This window comes from Ranitomeya variabilis, chromosome 6 (genome assembly GCF_051348905.1).
Source record: "Ranitomeya variabilis isolate aRanVar5 chromosome 6, aRanVar5.hap1, whole genome shotgun sequence".
Taxonomy (NCBI): domain Eukaryota; kingdom Metazoa; phylum Chordata; class Amphibia; order Anura; family Dendrobatidae; genus Ranitomeya; species Ranitomeya variabilis.
In genome coordinates this window covers 39,076,634-39,097,122 of record NC_135237.1, presented here as the reverse complement: position 1 = coordinate 39,097,122, position 20,489 = coordinate 39,076,634, and the positions used below count along the sequence as shown (strand labels likewise).

Sequence of the window (20,489 nt, the reverse complement as noted above, 5' to 3'; positions counted from 1 at the left end):
TACCCTAGGAGGTAAGATCTTGCATGGAGCTCCAGACTGAGGAGTATTAACAGTCATGCTGTGTTTCTTCCATTTTCTAACAATTGTGCCAACAGTTGTTACCTTCTCACTAAGCTTTTTGCCTATTGTCCTGTAGCCCTTCCCAGCCTTGTGCAGGTCTACAATTTTGTCCCTGGTGTCCTTATACTGCTCTTTGGTCTTGACCATGGTGGAAAGGTTGGAATGTGATTGATGGAGTGTGGACAGGTGTCTTTTATACAGGGAACAATTTCAAACAGGTACAATTAATACAGGTAATGAGTGCAGAGTAGGAGGGCTTCTTAAAGAAAAACTAACAGGTCTGTGAGAGACAGAATTCTTGCTGGTTGGTCGGTGATCAAATACTTATTTCATGCAATAAAATGTAATTTAATAATTTAAAAATAATACAATGTGATTTTCTGGTTTTTATTTTTAGAACCTGTCTCTTATAGTTGAAGTGTACCTACAAATGTTGAAGTGTATGATAAAAATTAGACCTTTCTATTCTTTGTAGGTGGAAAAACTTGCTAAATCGTCAGTGTATCAAATACTTATTTTCCCCACTGTATATGAGCAGCAAACCAGACATGTTTAACCATCTTAGTAATGAAATATTAATTCTCTACGCATGTTTAATCCATTTGAATTACACGTGTCAAGATTATACATGCAATATGCTTTGTGGTCAAGCAGACACTTCCTAATGTCTCCGCCTCTTGAAGTTACTAGGAGGGAAGATACTTGGAGAGAAGAGGTCTTGCGATGATGCGGTTGAATTAAATGCCTTGATACATGTGAAATAACACGTTTTGCTGCTCATATATGTTTTGTATGTAATTTTGTTGTTTTTTTACTTTTGTGTTGTTGATTTTACACTTTTGTCATGTGGTTGTTTCATGTGCATTCATTGACGCCTGGCTATATAAATGTTCTGCAGTCATCGTATATGTAGCTTTGACAAAGAACACTGAGTGTTTGAAATGTGTCGCTGCCTCTGTAATACCATGAACAAAAAATAAAAATTTTAAACATTTTTTTTTTTTTAATTAAAACAAATTATGAAGCTGGAATTAAAAAAGAAATACATATATCATTGCCAGAATTGCTGTTTAGGTTACCCTCACCTGCCCCCCAAAAATGTAATTTAAAAGGTGATCAAAGTGATACCAATGAAAATTACAGCTCATCCAAAAACAAAAAAGAAGCCGCTAGGTTGATAAATAAATAAATTATATATATATATATATATATATATATATATATATATATATATATATATATATATATATATATATATATATATATTTATTGTGCAAAAGAAGTGATACCGCAAACAAAAAGTGAAAATTTGGCATTGCCTTAATCATATCCACCCAAAAACAACTGCAACATGACTGTGTTACAGGAACAAAAGCATCTTTAAGGATATGGCCAGATGGGTGAGGCCAAAACTTCACCGCCACGGCCATTTCCTGCTTGCAGTTGGGTCACAATCATGTGGCCATTGACCTGATCTGGGCAGGCAGAGCTTTGCCACCAACACATCGTCTGGCTGGACCATAAAGGCTTATTCCGCCCCCCCCCCCCAAAAAAAAAAAATCAAGCTATCCTATATCTATCGGACCTCCAGATTTTGGGGCTCCAGAACCGGCACTCTGTAGCCCATTCTTAATGTAACAGAGGTGCAAGCGCTGAGATCATTGTCACATTTTGCCTATTTTCGACAGTCCTATAAACAGTGAGTGGAGAGGACATGAGCATGGCCATTAGGGAAGGTGCTGCAGAGACCCCAATCTCAAGATCACTGGGGGGTTCCAGAGGTCAAACAACTTGATTTTTGGGGGGAATAAAGGTACCTTCACACTAAGCGACTTTGCAACGATAACGATAGCGATCCGTGACGTTGCAGCGTCCTGGATAGCGATATCGTTGTGTTTGACAGGCAGCAGCGATCTGGATCCTACTGTGATATCGCTGGTCATAGCTAGAAGTCCAGAACTTTATTTGGTCGTCAGATCGGCGTGTATCGTTGTGTTTGACAGCAAAAGCAACGATGCCAGCAATGTTTTACAATGGTAACCAGGGTAAATATCGGGTTACTAAGCGCAGGGCCGCGCTTAGTAACCCGATATTTACCCTGGTTACCATTGTAAAAGTAAAAAAAACAAACAGTACATACTCACATTCCGGTGTCTGTCACACGTCCCCCGCCGTCCGCTTCCCGCACTGACTGTGAGCGCCGGCCGTAAAGTAAAAGCAGAGCACAGCGGTGACGTCACCGCTGTGCTGTGCTTTACGGCCAGCACTGACACAGTCAGTGCGGGAAGCAGATGGCGAGGGACCTGACGGACACCGGAATGTAAGTATGTAGTGGTTTTTTTTTTTTTTTACATTTACAATGGTAACCAGGGTAAATATCGGGTTACTAAGCGCGGCCCTGCGCTTAGTAACCCGATGTTTACCCTGGTTACCCGGGGACTTCGGCATCATTGGTCGCTGGAGAGCTGTCTGTGTGACAGCTCCCCAGCGACCACACAACGACTTACCAACGATCACGGCCAGGTCGTATCGCTGGTCGTGATCGTTGGTAAATCGTTTAGTGTGAAGGTTACCCTTTAGAAATGTTTTCCTATAAGACCAGGCACCGTTTCTCCCTTTTTTAAGGAGGTGCTCACCTGGTGTTAAATACTCTGCTACACCTACTGTCTTGGTCATGAAGAGCCTGATTGAAGAAAATTCTATATTGCTGTATAAAGTTTATTTCTCTGCATATAAATTCTATACTTGCCCAGCGCGGCCTCTTATCTGACTGCTATAATGCTGTGGTTGTGAGGCATTTTTGCTGTGATGATGGTAAAACGGAGAGCTTGTAGCCACAATTACTATCGGCCATGACACATGAATGCAGACATTAATATACAGTTAGGTCCATATATATTTGGACAGAGACAACATTTTTCTAATTTTGGTTATAGACATTACCACAATGAATTTTAAACAAAACAATTCAGATGCAGTTGAAGTTCAGACTTTCAGCTTTCATTTGAGGGTATCCACATTAAAATTGGATGAAGGGTTTAGGAGTTTCAGCTCCTTAACATGTGCCACCCTGTTTTTAAAGGGACCAAAAGTAATTGGACAATTGACTCCAAGGCTATTTCATGAACAGGTGTGGGCAATCCCTTCATTATGTCATTCTCAATTAAGCAGATAAAAGGCCTGGAGTTGATTTGAGGTGTGGTGCTTGCATTTGGAAAGTTTTGCTGTGAAGTAAACATGTGGTCAAAGGAGCTCTCCATGCAGGTAAAACAAGCCATCCTTAAGCTGCGAAAACAGAAAAAACCCATCCGAGAAATTGCTACAATATTAGGAGTGGCAAAATCTACAGTTTGGTACATCCTGAGAAAGAAAGAAAGCACTGGTGAACTCATCAATGCAAAAAGACCTGGGCGCCCACGGAAGACAACAGTGGTGGATGATCGCAGAATAATCTCCATGGTGAAGAGAAACCCCTTCACAACAGCCAACCAAGTGAACAACACTCTCCAGGAGGTCGGCGTATCAATATCCAAATCTACCATAAAGAGAAGACTGCATGACAGTAAATACAGAGGGTTCACTGCACGGGGCAAGCCACTCATAAGCATCAAGAATAAAAAGGCGAGACTGGACTTTGCTAAAAAACATCTAAAAAAGCCAGCACAGTTCTGGAAGAACATTCTTTGGACAGATGAAACCTAGATCAACGTCTACCAGAATGATTGAAAGAGAAAAGTATGGCAAAGGCGTGGTACAGCTCATGATCCAAAGCACACCACATCATCTGTAAAACACGGCGGAGGCAGTGTGATGGCTTGGGCATGCATGGCTGCCAGTGGCACTGGGTCACTAGCGTTTATGGATGATGTGACACAGGACAGAAGCAGCCGAATGAATTCTGAGGTATTCAGAGCCGCCATACTGTGTGCTCAGATCCAGCCAAATGCAGCCAAACTGATTGGTCGTCGTTTCATACTACAGATGGACAATGACCCAAAACATAAAGCCAAAGCAACCCAGGAGTTTATTAATGCAAATAAGTGGAATATTCTTGAATGGCCAAGTCAGTCACCTGATCTCAACCCAATTGAGCAGCATTTCACTTGTTAAAGACTAAACTTCAGACAGAAAGGCCCTCAAACAAACAGCAACTGAAAACCACCGCAGTGAAGGCCTGACAGAGCATCAAAAAGGAGGAAACACAGCGTCTGGTGATGTTCATGAGTTCAAGACTTCAGGCAGTCATTGCCAACAAAGGGTTTTTAACCAAGTACTAAAAATGAACATTTTATTTAAAATTATTGAATCTGTCCAATTACTTTTGGTCCCTTTAAAAACAGGGTGGCACATGCTAAGGAGCTGAAACTCCTAAACCCTTCATCCAATTTTAATGTAGATACCCTCAAATGAAAGCTGAAAGTCTGAACTTCAACTGCATTTGAATTGCTTTGTTTAAAATTCATTGTGGTAATGTCTATAACCAAAATTAGAAAAATGTTGTCTCTGTCCAAATATATATGGACCTATCTGTAGGTCCATGTCCACACCACCATGGGACTTCGCTACCTTGTTCACCACAATTTAAAAAAAATAGAAGAAAAAAATGCACTGCAGCTGCAACATGTGAACGTCATATCACACTGACCTATGGATTAACCGGAAAGGACTAGATAAATACTCAGATCGCCACATTTTCTCTTCAGTTACAAAACAAAATGGCTCGTAACCCCAGGATCTGGATGACCATGCAGCGCTGCGGCGGGGCTAGTAAGGCAAAGGACAGAAATGCAGCTGATGCGGCTTTCCTTGACTGCAGATGAACTTTTGGCAGCACAGGACCCCTTCTCCCAGCTGAACAGTCTGTTTGCTTGCATGCACATTGCTGCCCCGGAATTCAGCAAATCGCTTTGCTTTTCCAGCTTTCTGCAGGCTACCGGCATCAACGCCCATTGTTGCACCCCGGGCTGCCGTGATCACTGCACCCCTGGCAAATAGAAAAAGTAACTGCACCTCACGGCCTAAGTAACAAGGTGCACAACTAGCAGCTGCTGTGTGGCCAAGCAGATGGTGAGCAATGTGCATCGTCAAAGGCAAGAGAAAGTCTTGTAGGAAGGGCACTAGGTCCTCCTGCGTGGATGCCAGCCTGCAAACCTTTCCACCTTAACCCCTTCATGATCTTGGGATTTTGCTTTTTTTTTTTTTTCGCTCCCCTTCTTCCCATAACTTTGATATTTTTCCATCAATATGGCCTTGGGAGGGCTTGTTTTTTTTTGCAGGACGAGTTGTACTTTTGAACAACACCATTGATTTTTATCATATAGCATACTGGAAAATGGGAAAAAATTCCAAGTGCGGTGAAATTGAAAAAAAAAGTGCACAATTGTTTTTTTTTTTTTCCTTTTTACCATGTTCACTAAATGCTAAAACTGACCTGCCATTATGATTCTCCAGGTCATTATGAGTTGACAGATACCAAACATGTATAGGTTCCTTTTTTATTTAAGTAGTGAAAAACAAATCAAACGTTTGTAAAAAAAAATAAATTATATATATATATATATATATATATATATATATATATATATATATATATATATATATATATATATATATATATATATATATATATATATATATATATAGTGCCATTTTCCAAGACCTGTTGCGTCTCCATTTTTCGGGATCTGGGCTTATTTTTTGCATGCTGAGCTGATGTTTTTACTGGTACCATTTTGGTGTAGATACGATCTTTTGATTACCTGTTATTATATTTGATTGCAATGTTGCGGCAACCAAAAAAAAGCAATTCTGACCTTGATTTTTTTCTCGTTACGCTGTTTTCCAGATCAGATTTAGTTTATGTTGTGATAGATCGGGTGACTCTGAACGCGGTGATACCAAATATCTGTATTTATTATTGTTTCATTTTGAATGGAAAAAAAAGGGGAGTGATTTGAACTTTTATATTTAAAAAAAAACAACTTTTTTTTCTACTTTTTACTTGCTTCAATAGGCTCCTTAGGAGACTTGAAGCTGCGATTCGGCATTCATAGGAGATCTACAATGGCAAGCATAGGGGTCTTCTGCAGACCCCCGGTTGTCATGCCAACCCATCGTCACCCCGCAATCAAGTGATAAGGGTGCCAATGGGCAGCGTTTTTTATGCACTTCCGGCGTGATCGTGTTTAATGTCGCTGTCAGGGATTGATAGCAGCATTTAACATGTTAACAGCAGCTGTTATGGGCCGGAAACAGTAGCGTGGGGGGGGGGCAAAGGGTGCCATCGCACCAGGCCACGCACTCGGAGGGAGCCCACCCGGAATTACGCTACTGTAAACTGTATTGGTGTGCACATCACGCCCATATAGTTACACTCTGTGGCAGAGCAGGGAGAATTGAGCCATGGGGCTCCTGAGCAGGTGGTGGGGGGTCCGGTGCCAGCATTGGGCCCCCCCACCTGTCATCGCAGGTTCAGCTGTATCGGCATCTAGCCGATACAGCTGACCGCATTGATGAGAGAAGGAGCTTTACGCTCCCTCTCCCATCATCTCCCTCTCATCTGATGTCACCGACGCAGACACTGACAGGGGGCACGATGACTTCACCACTATTCGGCGGCACGCCTGCGGACAGGAGATGTGCCGGAGCTCAGAGCAGCAGGGGAACCAGGAGGAAGAGAGGTGAGTATTTTTTCTATGGGGCTGCATTATGCTGTAGAGGCTGCCTAGGGGGCTGCATTATGCTATAGAGGCTGCCTAGGGGGCTGCATTATGCTATAGAGGCTGCCTATGGGAGTGCATTATGCTGTAGAGGCTGCCTATGGGGGTGCATTATGCTGTAGAGGCTGCCTATGGGGAGTGCATTATACTATAGAGGCTGCCTATTGTGATTGCATTATACTATAGAGTCTGCCAATGGGGAGTGTAGTATACTATATGGAGACTTATGGGGAGTGCATTATACTATATGGAGGCCTATGGGAAGTGCATTATACTATACGGAGACCTATGGGGAGTGCATTATACTATATGGAGACCTATGGGGAGTGCATTATACTATATGGAGACCTATGGGGAGTGCATTATACTATATGGAGACCTATGGGGAGTGCATTATACTATATTGAGGACTATCTGGTGTATTATACTATATGGGGTCATTCCATGGTAGCTTACATTACAACACAATATAGTAACTTACGATACAAAGATGATGGTAACTTACCTAACAATAAGTTTGATCCAATGGATGGTAACATATTGTAATGTAAGTGACCATCAGCTTAGTAACAAAAGTTACTATACTGTGCGGTAACGTAAGTTATCTATATTTCTTGTAATAAAAACTGTTGCTTTTAACTTGAGAGGTTAAAATACATTTTTAAAAGTTGCTGGGACTATGATGTTTTAATACAATAAAAATGGTGCTTCTCCCCTTTTACCAGAACAGAAAATTTGGCAGACTAATGAAGGACAATTGCCTTTCCTTTTTTTGTAATGTAAGTTACCAAGTAATAACACTGTATTTTGTATTTAATTTTATTGTTGAAAAATCAAACCATGTTGAAATCTATTGAGAATAGTTTAATGTACAATATACATTCACTCCTTTCTATACCTGCCTTCAAAGAACAGTCTGTAGCCAGTTTTTGGCTTGTGAATGTAACGAACGTTACCATGGAATGACCCTATGGAGGTATCTAGGGGACCATTATACAGTATGCAGATTACAGTGATGGGGCCATCATACCATCATACAGTGTTGGAGCCATTAAATAGTTCAGGGGATATTAAGGGGTCAGTATATATACATTGAGGGGGCATTATACTGTGTATAAGAGAGCATTATACTGTGTATAGGGGAGCTGTACAGGGGGGAGACTGGGGACATTATTAAATGTAAAGTGAACACTTATTGTTACAGGGGAACTCAGGATACTGTGACTATCAAAGGGGCACACAGGAAATTATTACTTTCTAGGGGACAAAATATGGGCACTGTTTTCTAGGGCACTTGCAGCCGGCATTACTATATTATAGAGGGGTGCTTTAGAATTTAGAGGGCACAGAGAACCACACAGCAGGGGCAGTAATAGGAACACATACGGCAGCAGCGGCTCAGTATTGGGGTATCAGGGGCAGTAATAGGGACACATACGGCAGCAGCGGCTCAGTATTGGGGTATCGGGCAGTAATAGGAACACATACGGCAGCAGCGGCTCAGTATTGGGGTATCAGGGGCAGTAATAGGGACACATACGGCAGCAGCGGCTCAGTATTGGGGTATCGGGCAGTAATAGGAACACATACGGCAGCAGCGGCTCAGTATTGGGGTATCGGGGGCAGTAATAGGGACACATACGGCAGCAGCGGCTCAGTATTGGGGTATCAGGTGTAGTAATAGGGACACATACGGCAGCAGCGGCTCAGTATTGGGGTATCGGGCAGTAATAGGAACACATACGGCAGCAGCGGCTCAGTATTGGGGTATCAGGGGCAGTAATAGGGACACATACGGCAGCAGCGGCTCAGTATTGGGGTATCGGGCAGTAATAGGAACACATACGGCAGCAGCGGCTCAGTATTGGGGTATCGGGGGCAGTAATAGGGACACATACGGCAGCAGCGGCTCAGTATTGGGGTATCAGGTGTAGTAATAGGGACACATACGGCAGCAGCGGCTCAGTATTGGGGCATCAGATGCAGTAATAGGGACACATACGGCAGCAGCGGCTCAGTATTGGGGTATCAGGGGCAGTAATAGGGACACATACGGCAGCAGCGGCTCAGTATTGGGGTATCAGGGGCAGTAATAGGAACACACACGGCAGCAGCGGCTCAGTATTGGGGTATCAGGGGCAGTAATAGGGACACATACGGCAGCAGCGGCTCTGCATTGGGGTATCAGGTGCAGTAATAGGGACACATACGGCAGCAGCGGCTCAGTATTGGGTTATCAGGTGCAGTAATAGGGACACATACGGCAGCAGCTGCTCAGTATTGGGGTATCAGGGGCAGTAATAGGGACACATACGGCAGCAGCGGCTCAGTATTGGGGCATCAGATGCAGTAATAGGGACACATACGGCAGCAGCGGCTCAGTATTGGGGTATCAGGAGCAGTAATAGGGACACATACGGCAGCAGCGGCTCAGTATTGGGGCATCAGATGCAGTAATATGGACACATACGGCAGCAGCGGCTCAGTATTGGGGTATCAGGAGCAGTAATAGGGACACATACAGCAGCAGCGGCTCAGTATTGGGGTATCAGGAGCAGTAATAGGGACACATACAGCAGCAGCGGCTCAGTATTGGGGTATCAGGTGCAGTAATAAGGACACATGGCAGCAGCAGCTCAGTATTGGGGTATCAGGGGCAGTAATAGGGACACATACGGCAGCAGCGGCTCAGTATTGGGGCATCAGATGCAGTAATAGGGACACATACGGCAGCAGCGGCTCAGTATTGGGGTATCAGGAGCAGTAATAGGGACACATACGGCAGCAGCGGCTCAGTATTGGGGTATCAGGTGTAGTAATAGGGACACATACGGCAGCAGCGGCTCAGTATTGGGGCATCAGATGCAGTAATATGGACACATACGGCAGCAGCGGCTCAGTATTGGGGTATCAGGTGGAGTAATAGGGACACATACGGCAGCAGCGGCTCAGTATTGGGGTATCAGGTGCAGTAATAGGGACACATACAGCAGCAGCGGCTCAGTATTGGGGTATCAGGAGCAGTAATAAGGACACATGGCAGCAGCGGCTCAGTATTGGGGTATCAGGTGTAGTAATAGGGACACATACGGCAGCAGCGGCTCAGTATTGGGGCATCAGATGCAGTAATATGGACACATACGGCAGCAGCGGCTCAGTATTGGGGTATCAGGTGGAGTAATAGGGACACATACGGCAGCAGCGGCTCAGTATTGGGGTATCAGGTGCAGTAATAGGGACACATACAGCAGCAGCGGCTCAGTATTGGGGTATCAGGAGCAGTAATAAGGACACATGGCAGCAGCAGCTCAGTATTGGGGTATCAGGGGCAGTAATAGGGACACATACGGCAGTAGCGTCTCAGTATTGGGTTATCAGGGGCAGTAATAGGGACACATACGGCAGCAGCGGCTCAGTATTGGGGTATCAGGTGCAGTAATAGGGACACATGGCAGTAGCGGCTCAGTATTGGGGTATCAGGTGCAGTAATAGGGACACATACGGCAGCAGCGGCTCAGTATTGGGGTATCAGGAGCAGTAATAAGGACACATACGGCAGCAGCGGCTCAGTATTGGGGTATCAGGGGCAGTAATAGGGTCACACACGGCAGCAGCGGCTCAGTATTGGGGTATCAGGGGCAGTAATAAGGACACATACGGCAGTAGTGTCTCAGTATTGGGTTATCAGGGGCAGTAATAGGGACACATGGCAGTAGCGGCTCAGTATTGGGGTATCAGGGGCAGTAATAGGGACACATACGGCAGCAGCGGCTCAGTATTGGGGTATCAGCAGGATGAGGAGTTTGTGCAGGTTGGGAATAGTCCCAATGGGGACAGTGCTGAAAATATGAGACCTGAAATGTGTCTTTGTTGTATTCTCTGTATCCGAATCCTGGCTGGAAGAAGTTGTCATGACGGTCTGGGCCAGATGGAAAAGACGGAAAAAGTGAACGACTCCATCAGAAAGGACGTCAGCGGTAAGTCATTATCTGTAACTGTGCTGTGATCTCTTATATGTTCTGTAGGGCTGGTATCTACCACTGACCATATGGCGGTAATATCAATAGTGATCTTTATATAGAGATTATTTTCAGTAACAGCGCGGTCATCTGCTGAGGTTCTCCTCCACTATTAGGTGCGTCACCGAGTTGTAATCAAGATTACCTGGTTAGGGGCCCACTGAGAAGTTTCGCCCCCCCCTGAACCAAAACCCTAGCTACACCTGTGGGCAGAAAATATGCGGCTAGCTATACGTTGCAGGTTGTGAAGGAGGTTAAAGTCACAGGCAAGTGCACAGATCAAACAGGATACCTCATTGCAGTTTCTCCAGTTTTCAGGACTAATTTGCCCCTCTTTAGTGGCTTTAGTACAACCCCTGGCAAAAATTATGGAATCACCGGCCTTGGAGGATGTTCATTCGGTTGTTTAATTTTGTAGAAAGAAAGCAGATCACAGACATGGCACAAAACTAAAGTCATTTCAAATGGCAACTTTCTGGCTTTAAGAAACACTCAAAGAATTCAAGAACAAAAAATGTGGTAGTTAGTAATGGTTACTTTTTTTAACCAAGCATAGGGGAAAAAAATATGGAATCACTCAATTCTGAGGAAAGTTATGGAATCACACTGTAAATTTTCACAACCAAAACGAACACCTGCATCAAATTAGATCTGCTCGTTAGTCTGCACCTAAAAAGGAGTGATCGCACCTTGGAGAGCTGTTGCACCAAGTGGACTGACATGAATCATGGCTCCAACACGAGAGATGTCAATTGAAACAAAGGAGAGGATTATCAAACTCTTAAAAGAGGGTAAATCATCACACAATGTTGCAAAAGATGTTGGTTGTTCATAGTCAGCTGTGTCTAAAATCTGGACCAAATACAAACAACATGGGAAGGTTGTTAAAGGCAAACATACTGGTAGACCAAGGAAGATATCAAAGTGGCAAGATCGGAAACTTCAAGCAATATGTCTCCAAAACAGGAAATGCACAACAAAACAAATGAGGAACGAATGGGTGGAAACTGGAGTCAACGTCTGGTGACCGAACTGTAAGAAACCGCCTAAAGGAAATGGGATTTACATACAGAAAAGCTAAACGAAAGCCACCATTAACACCTAAACAGAAAAAGCAAGGTTACAATGGGCTTACGAAAAGTAATCGTGGACTGTGGATAACTGGATGAAAGTCATATTCAGTGATGAATCGCAAATCTGCATTGGGCAAGGTGCTCGGACTTTTGTTTGGTGCCATCCCAATGAGATTTATAACGATGACTGCCTGAAGAGAACATGCTAATTTCCACAGTCATTGATGATATGGGGCTGCAAGTCAGGTAAAGGCACTGGGGAGATGGCTGTCATTACATCTTCAATAAATGCACAAGTTTATGTTGATATTTTGGACATTTTTCTTATCCCATCAATTGAAAGCATGTTTGGGGATGATGAAATCATTTTTCAAGATGATCATGCATCCTGCCATACAGCAAAAACTGTAAAAACATTCCTTGAAAATAGACACATAAGGTCAATGTCATGGCCTGCAAATAGTCCAGATCTCAATCCAATTGAAAATGATTGGTGGAAGTTGAAGAAAATGGTCCATGACAAGGCTCCAACCTGCAAAGCTGATCTGGCAACAGCAATCTGAGAAAGTTGGAGCCAGATTGATGAAGAGTCCTGTGTGACACTCATTAACTCCATGCCTCAGAGACCGCAAGCTATAATAAAAGCCAGAGGTGGGGCAACAAAATACTAGTGATGTGTTTGAGATTTTTTTGTTTGTTTGTTTTTCATGATTCCATAATTTTTTCCTCAGAATTGAGTGATTCCATAATTTTTCCCCTATGCTTAGTTAAAATAAGTAACCATTACTGACTAGCACATTTTTTGTTCTTGATTTCTTTTAGTGTTTCTTAAAGCCAGAAAGTTGCCATTTGAAATGACTTTAGCTTTGTGCCATGTCTGTGATCTGCTTTCTTTCTACAAAATTAAACAACTGAATGAACATCCTCCAAGGCCGGTGATTTCATAATTTTTGCCAAGGGTTGTATATGCAGCTAATTCTCTATTAGATTTGCACAATTTTTTAAGTTCTTTCTTTTGTTTTTTTTCAAATTTTTTCATGGACAACTTTGCTTATCCAAATGTTTTAGACAAATTCATAAAAAGCAACATTTGCCAAATGTCACTTTTTTGGCGTATCTCACTTCTATTCCCCTTTCTGGTGGAGTTTTCAATTTGTGACTTTTTAAAGGGTTTGTGACTTGTAGCAGGAAACAGTTGCAAAAATTATTAAAGACAAAAATAAAGAGTATTGGTCACTTTGCACCAAATTCATGAACCGTGTGCACCACTTTGATGAATTTGGGGCAAAAAAAAAAATGTACGGTGAATAGCACAAGACAAAAAAAAAGTGACATCAGTAAACCGCTCTGTAGCAAGCGAGGTCTCCTCACACACTTGTGGCATCCGCCCTAATCATTTTGTGTCTCCACTAGCGGAGAATATGAAAAGGCCACGTTCACATGTTCAGTATCTGGTCAGTATTTTACATCAGTATTTGTAAGCCCAAAAAGTGACATTTTTTGTGTACAATCTAAGGAAAAGTATAATAGAAACACGTCACCACTTCCGCATTTTTCACAAACTCCTGGTTTTGGCTTACAAATACTGACCAAATACTGAACGTGTGAATGCGGCCTTAGAGATTTTACAGGCAACGTTATGCCGCTCTCCAGAAGATGATTGTACGGCTCTCACCAACAAACCCACTATTCTCATCACCAAGTTATTAAAAATAATGACCAATCGTGTAATTCTTTACCAAGAAACTGTGTCTTACGCCTGTCCCACACGTCCAGATAATTCCGGTACCGGAATTATCCGTGTCCGTGTGCCCATGCGTTTCTGCGGCACATCAGTGTGGCACACGTGTGCCGCCCGTGTGCCGACTGGGTACCACACGCACCGTGCAGGAGACAGCGCTAGAGATAAGTGCTGTCCCCCCCACGTGGTGCTGAAGCCGCCATTTATATCTTCTCTGCAGCAGCGTTTGCTGTAAAGAAGATATGAATAATCCTTTTTTTTTTTTTTTGTTTCTCGTGTTTAACATAAAGATCCATGTCCCCACCCCCCTCCCACCCCCTGTGCGGCCGCCCGCTGTTATTAAAATACTTACCTGGCTCCCTCGCAGTGTCCTGTCCTGGCCGCACCTTCTACTGTATGAGCGGTCACGTGGGGCCGCCGATTACAGTCATGAATATGCGGCTCCACCTCCCATAGGGGTGGAGCCGCATATTCATTTCTGTAATGGGCGGCCCCACGTGACCGCATACAGTAGAAGCTGCGGCCAGGACAGGACACTGTGAGGGAGCCGGGTAAGTATTTTAATAGCAGCGGGCGGCCGCACAGGGGGTGGGGACATGGATCTATATGTTAAACACGAGAAACAAAAAAAAAAAGGATTATTCATATCTTCTCTACAGCAAACGCTGCTGCAGAGAAGATATGAATGGCGGCTTCAGCACCATGTGGGGGGGACAGCGCTTACTGTAGCGCTGTCTCCTGCACGGCACACGGACTGCACACGGACAACGTCCGTGTGTGGTACGTGTTTTACACGGACCCATTGACTTTAATGGGTCCGTGTAATACGTGCGCTCCCACGAACACTGACATGTCTCCGTGTTTGGCACACGGAGACACGGTCCGCAAAAAATCAATTACATCTGCACAGATGCATTGATTTCATTGTGTCTACGTGTGTCAGTGGCTCCGGTACGTGAGGAAACTGTCACCTCACGTACAGGAGCCACTGACGTGTGAAACCGGCCTTAATCCATGTTTGCTTTCCTGCCCTAAATTAATGCAGCTGAGCTACAATACCAAACACAACCCATTAACAAGATTGGTGCCGTTTCTGAAAAAGCTTTTTTTCTTTTTCTTTTCCAATTCTTGATAACCCCCTTTTGGAAGGGATCTATAATGCCTACACGTGCACAGATGTCCTAATAGGTGTTCTAATACTTTCCGCAACACTCAATTTTAGGAACTGCAGTTTTGAGAGAATAGAATATTTACAGAGACCCTGCCCATTAGACTTACAGGAGTTATCCAGCTTTGGGATGAAAGTCTGCAGTTCTATGTGACTGAAGACTGCTGAATCTTCACAGTGCGTGCACTGCACACTGTCAGGATTCACCAGTATTGTTGGTCACATGACTGCAAGTATGTGATTTGCACACTTCCAGGCACATTCCCATTAGATGTGGTGACCTAATTAAATGCAAGTGAATTGAGCGGTGCCGTGTACATCTACTTTGCACATGACCACGTGTATGCAAATATGTATGGTCTCGAAGCCAGCACTGGAGAATCTTGACAATGCGCAGTGTGCATGCTGTGACTGCAGACTTTCATTCCAGACCTGGCAACTGCTTTAAAGTGATTAACCAAAATAGCAAGTTATCCTATTCCAGTGATAGGGCATAATTACTGACTGTTTGTGAAAAATATTTAGATTTGAGAGTCCTCAGTGGTTGATACCTTTTAATGACTAACTGAAAAAATGGTAACAAATTGCAAGCCTTCGAGACTACGCAGGTCCCTTCATCAGGCATAGACTAATACAAATTCTGAAGAATCACATATTTATGCACAACACAGCACAGAAATAATGCCATAGATAAGACCGGTGAAGTGAAGCAGAATTACCATTATGTAAGTGATAAACAGTTATGTCCATAAATATTGGAACAGTTCATAGATAAGGAATGTGGCAGTTTTATTGTCCTCTGATTGAGGTCTGGATAAGCTTATGACAACCTTTGACACCCTCAGTGCAGGAATGAATGTGTCGCATGGATTTGTCTTTTTACATCAATTAAGGAATTTGCTCCTCAGACCTTGTGGGGGCATCATAACACAGAACCAGACCCCAATCTGAGGACAATAAAATTGCCACACTCCTTATCTATTAACTGTTCCAATATTTATGGACATAACTGTTTATCACTCTCCCATAATCCCATAATAGTAGTTCTGCTTTACGTCACGTGTCTTATGCTTGTGGTTAAACTGCCGGGACCCCCTCCGATCCTGAAGCCCAGGGACCTGCTCTGTAGAACCCAATCTTGAACAGACTTTTACCTTTGCTATGATTATTTCTTTTCTGAAAATACTAGAGCACTGTCTTCGCTTTCACAAGTTGTCCCATATACTATGAATGTAGTTGCACTCGGGTACCTTCACTCCATTCAAGATGGAGCTGCAGAGACAGGTTCCTGGGTACCAGGGTTTCAGAGTCCCATTCTTGGGTTCCTGCAGTTGGACTCCAAGCGATCTGTAAGCTATTTTCTATCCCATAGATAGGGGATAACTTGATATATTGGGAATGATAATATTTGATGGTAAATATATATTTTGTCCAAAGATGTCTATAAACATATTCTATGTAGGGCGTCATCATGGATGAAGTGTGTACAAGCAAATTTCCCTCCTAATATTACAGCAATCTTGAGATTACCAGTATTTGTAGTGAGAAAGTCACGCAATGATCTCCGCTACTGCCTACCACAAGGCCGTGTGATGTAAGGACAGCACTGTCTCTTAGGCCGGGGTCACACTTGCAAGAAACTCGCACGAGTCTCGCATCTCAATCCCCGGCACTGCCGCTGGCACTCAGGACCGGAGTGTGCGGCTGAATGATCTATGCAGCTGAGCGCTCCAGTCCGAGTGCCGGGTATTGATATGCGAGACTCGTGCAAGTGTGATCCCGGCCTTAAAGGGATTATCCAATTACCAAAACTGAACAAGCAATGATTTCATAATTAAACATTGAAGAACACTTTCTTTCATACCTGCCTTCATTTGCACTATAGAAAATGGTCAGGAGCTTTATAGTTTTTGCAACTTTTCGTTGATTATGCAGTGGAGAACGGTCTCCCCATCCCATACGTGTCACAAATAGGGATGAGCGAACGTGTTCGGATAAGGAGTTATCTGAGCATGCTCGGATGTTAACCGAGTATCTTCGGTGTGCTCGAAAAATATGTTCGAGTCCCCGCGGCTGCATGTCTCATGGCTGTTTGACAGCGGCAACACATGCGGGTATTGTCTAACAAACAGGCAATCTTTGAATGTGTTGCGGCTGTCGATCAGCCGCGAGATATGCAAGCTTATTTTTTTGAGCACTTGGCTAGCACCCGAGCATGATAACACCTAATCCGACCACGTTCGCTCATCACTAGTCACCAAATTAATGTCTTCAAGAGGCTGACACTCTATAGAAAGAATCATTTGCAGAAATGGCGGTGGATGCGGATAGTTGAGAACAGCGGAGAGAGAGTAGGGCATACTGGTTCCTATAACTTTTCAGCATTGCATCCAACTTTTGTGGAATGTGTGAACAAGGAAAAAACATATTTTGCAACTAAGACGACATATATGCATGAGGGATAGGATACAGTATTAAAGCATTTTGGATTTATATTTTTACTTATGGTCTCATGGTGACCCTTTTAATAGACCACCCTGTTATATAATTCTCCCCTTATTAAAACCCTCGTCTTTAAGGCTCTGTTCACATTTCCGTATGGACAATCCATTTGTCTGTTCCGTTTACGCAACAAACGTAAGAAGTGATCCGTTGCATTAATTATGCAAACAGAAGCAGAGGGCTTCACTGATTCTTGATAATTACGGGGTCTGTTTGGTAGAACAGATACAAAGTCCTGAATGCAGAAGTTTTCTTTCCATTTTAAGAGAAGGAATTCAGGCGGACTCCATAATAATCAATTTCCTTCCATTTGCATAACTAATGCAACGGATCACTTCTTCCGTTTATCTGTTCCTAAAATGAAACAGACAAACGGAACAGAAAAACAGAGACTAAGTGAGAACAGAAAGAGGATACTGAGGGTCTCTTGTTCTTTTGGACACGACACTTCCGTATATTATGTACACAGCCATTAATACAACAGGCACCGTGTAATGCTAGCTATATTCTTGACGGCACGGGTGGGAAAGTGAACAATCATTAGTAATGTTATTCTTTGTATAACTGAAAGTTATATAATTTTTCAATATAGTTTTTGTGTAAATTCTTAGAGGTTTTCCAGATCTCCACTTGCTGACATTCCACGGGATCCATCATTGTTGACTTCCAGGGGATAGAAAGCTGTCTTGATCATGTAACGGACGCACAGATGTTTGGAAATTCACAGGACCAATTTAAATCAGTATTTTAGCCTTCGTGTTACAGCCGCTATTCCCAGTCCAATGACAAAATGGCCCAATGACCAATTTTTACAGACTCAAAGGAAAATACTGTATATTGCTGTGAAGTCCCGGGATTGCAGCTTATGGTACAGACGCTAAAATGCAGCCACATTGCGGTCATCTGAATCTGCCATTAGGCCAAAATACACACGTCATGGACTTTTGCGCTGCAAGTTTCATGAAAAGTTGCAACAAATCTGCATTGAAAGCGAAGAAGCACATGCAGATTTTGGAGCGGATTTCACTCAATGCATTGCAAATAAGTGCGAAATCAACAACAGAATGAAAAAATTCACAGCATAGCCTCATTTTTCTGCATTTACACTAGATGAGAACCTCATGCACATACACATACTGTAAATTGCTTCAATTTTTCAGCATAATTCCCAGAAATTTTGCAGCCCATTAGTTAGGGGCTCGTGCACACGACTGTTTGAATTGCACCAGTGCTATCCGCTACCACTTGTACCCATGTTGTTCTATGGGGCTGTGCACAAGTTTGATTACTTTATTGAGACCAAGTGGTCCGAGGAAATTAAAAAAAAAACATGCACGATTTGCTTCCGATATTTGGATCGCACTCGTCCATTCAAGTCTATGGGTCGGTGAAAAAAAAAAATAAAAAAATCGGATGACATTAAGTAAGATGACATTTGAGTGCGGTCCAATTTTCACGGACTAACATAACGGAGAACGTGGACAAACTTTTTTTTTTTTCTCTCCACATCTTGGAAAATCAGATCACGCACTGATCAAAGTCTGATTAGCATAATCGGACCGTTTTTCTCAGATGGAGAGAAAATGGTTGTGTGACCCTACTAGCCTCACAAAGACCAGTTGAAATAAATGGGAATCTGCGTCGCCATCACATGACCAATACCTTGGGAGTAAGCAATGTAAGTTCCTACAGAAACACAGCAAGCAGGAATCTTGAAAACTATGAAAAATTGATACAGAAAGTATAGAGTAAAATTGTAAAACTTTTCATTATACAAAATGTATATATAAATATTTTTTTTGGTTGAAAACCAAAATGCTCCTTTAAGAGACACGTGGATATTGATTTCTATCTGAAAATGATAAGTCACTCTTGCAAATACAAATAAAACAAATCTCAGTTCTGGGTAACAATCTCAATGCAAAAATGTAATTAACCATTAGGATACACTATATATGCAAAATAATCCCTCCAGGGAGCCGGACCCCAATATACAGAGCCATAGTGAGATTTAGGCCAATGCACCACTAAGGAAGGCTGGGTCCATCACAACATGCTGCACCTGCATATGGACTCTACACCTCCCAGTACTTCGCACACACAATGCAGCCTCACTACTGACATGGCCTCTGGTGACTGCACTGATAATACTAGGTTTATCCTCTTTTTTTTTTTTTTTTGCTTGCTCTCCAGCATCAAAGAGGTTAATGCCCCCAGTAAATGGGCTCCTTGTCAATGCTCCTCATGTGCCCAGATGCCAGCACTGGTGGCAGGCCTGGTGATCAGAGGCAGGCTCATCCCTAGAGAGTAGGTTTTAATTAGTGGCATAGTAACAGAAAAGGAAAGGAGGGGGTCCTGGACCCCCACTATATCCAGTCCTGGGGGCAGCAGTGTCACTGAACCCCTCTTTGTTCAGGAGATCAATGCAGCAATAACAGGAAGGGTCCAATACTAAATAAACAGACGCGTGTTACATTGTATCAAGCCCCCTCCCTCCTAGACTTACCTGCCTGGGAGCTGGCATGGACCAGATACAGGGCTCCAATCAGGCAGCATAGCCAGCACTCTAAGCTCTGCATGGCTGGCACAATCCAAGAAGCATGTGAGGGTCACCACCATCAGAGAGAGGTCCTCATTGTGAGGGGCTTGTGCTCCTGGGGTCTCCCTGCCTCTCACACTCTCTGATGGTGATGCTGCTGCTGCTGCTGCTGCATTGTGTCCTCCTGGTTTCCATTAGTGTTCTTGTGCTTTTACTGCATTGGGTGGTTAGATGTGGATGAGAGGACTCAAGCACCTCCCAGGTCTCCTCATCCACATGCACAGCCACATCCTAAGACTCATCAATGCCAGAGCCTGCAGAGCCTGCCTCCTCCCAAGGACCTCACTGCACACTGGGAAATGTAGTCTTGGTTATTGCAGCTGAAATGTCTCACATGATCCTGCAGCACCTGCATAGATCACTATAGTTTAAAGGGGACCTTGCACCTGTAGGTTTAGGCTCATAAATTGGCTCATTGTTCATCAGAGGGAATGAATGCAAGCTCCAAGAATTATATGAAAATCATCTGTAAAATCTATTCAATGCATCTACTATCCCTAGAGCTCACTCAGCTTTGTACTCTCGGAAAAAGAAAAAACAATCAATAAGGATGTCCATATATACATATATGTATCTCATCTACCTATACCATGGCCATGGAACAAAAA

At 43.3% G+C, this 20,489-nt stretch overlaps 1 protein-coding gene across 7 annotated transcripts in view; it reads right to left on the bottom strand.

Annotated features, from left to right (window-relative positions):
• The window catches only part of ADAM22 (ADAM metallopeptidase domain 22), a 329,143-nt gene extending 309,006 nt beyond the window's left edge, over positions 1-20,137 (bottom strand). For all 7 annotated transcript variants that reach the window (XM_077268285.1, XM_077268287.1, XM_077268289.1 and 4 more), the window contains exon 1: positions 19,789-20,137. In XM_077268285.1, the coding sequence (XP_077124400.1) occupies positions 19,789-19,861 (73 nt within the window). In that variant the 5' untranslated portion in view covers positions 19,862-20,137. The remainder of the gene's footprint in view (positions 1-19,788) is intronic.
• Positions 20,138-20,489: the final 352 nt, after the last annotated feature.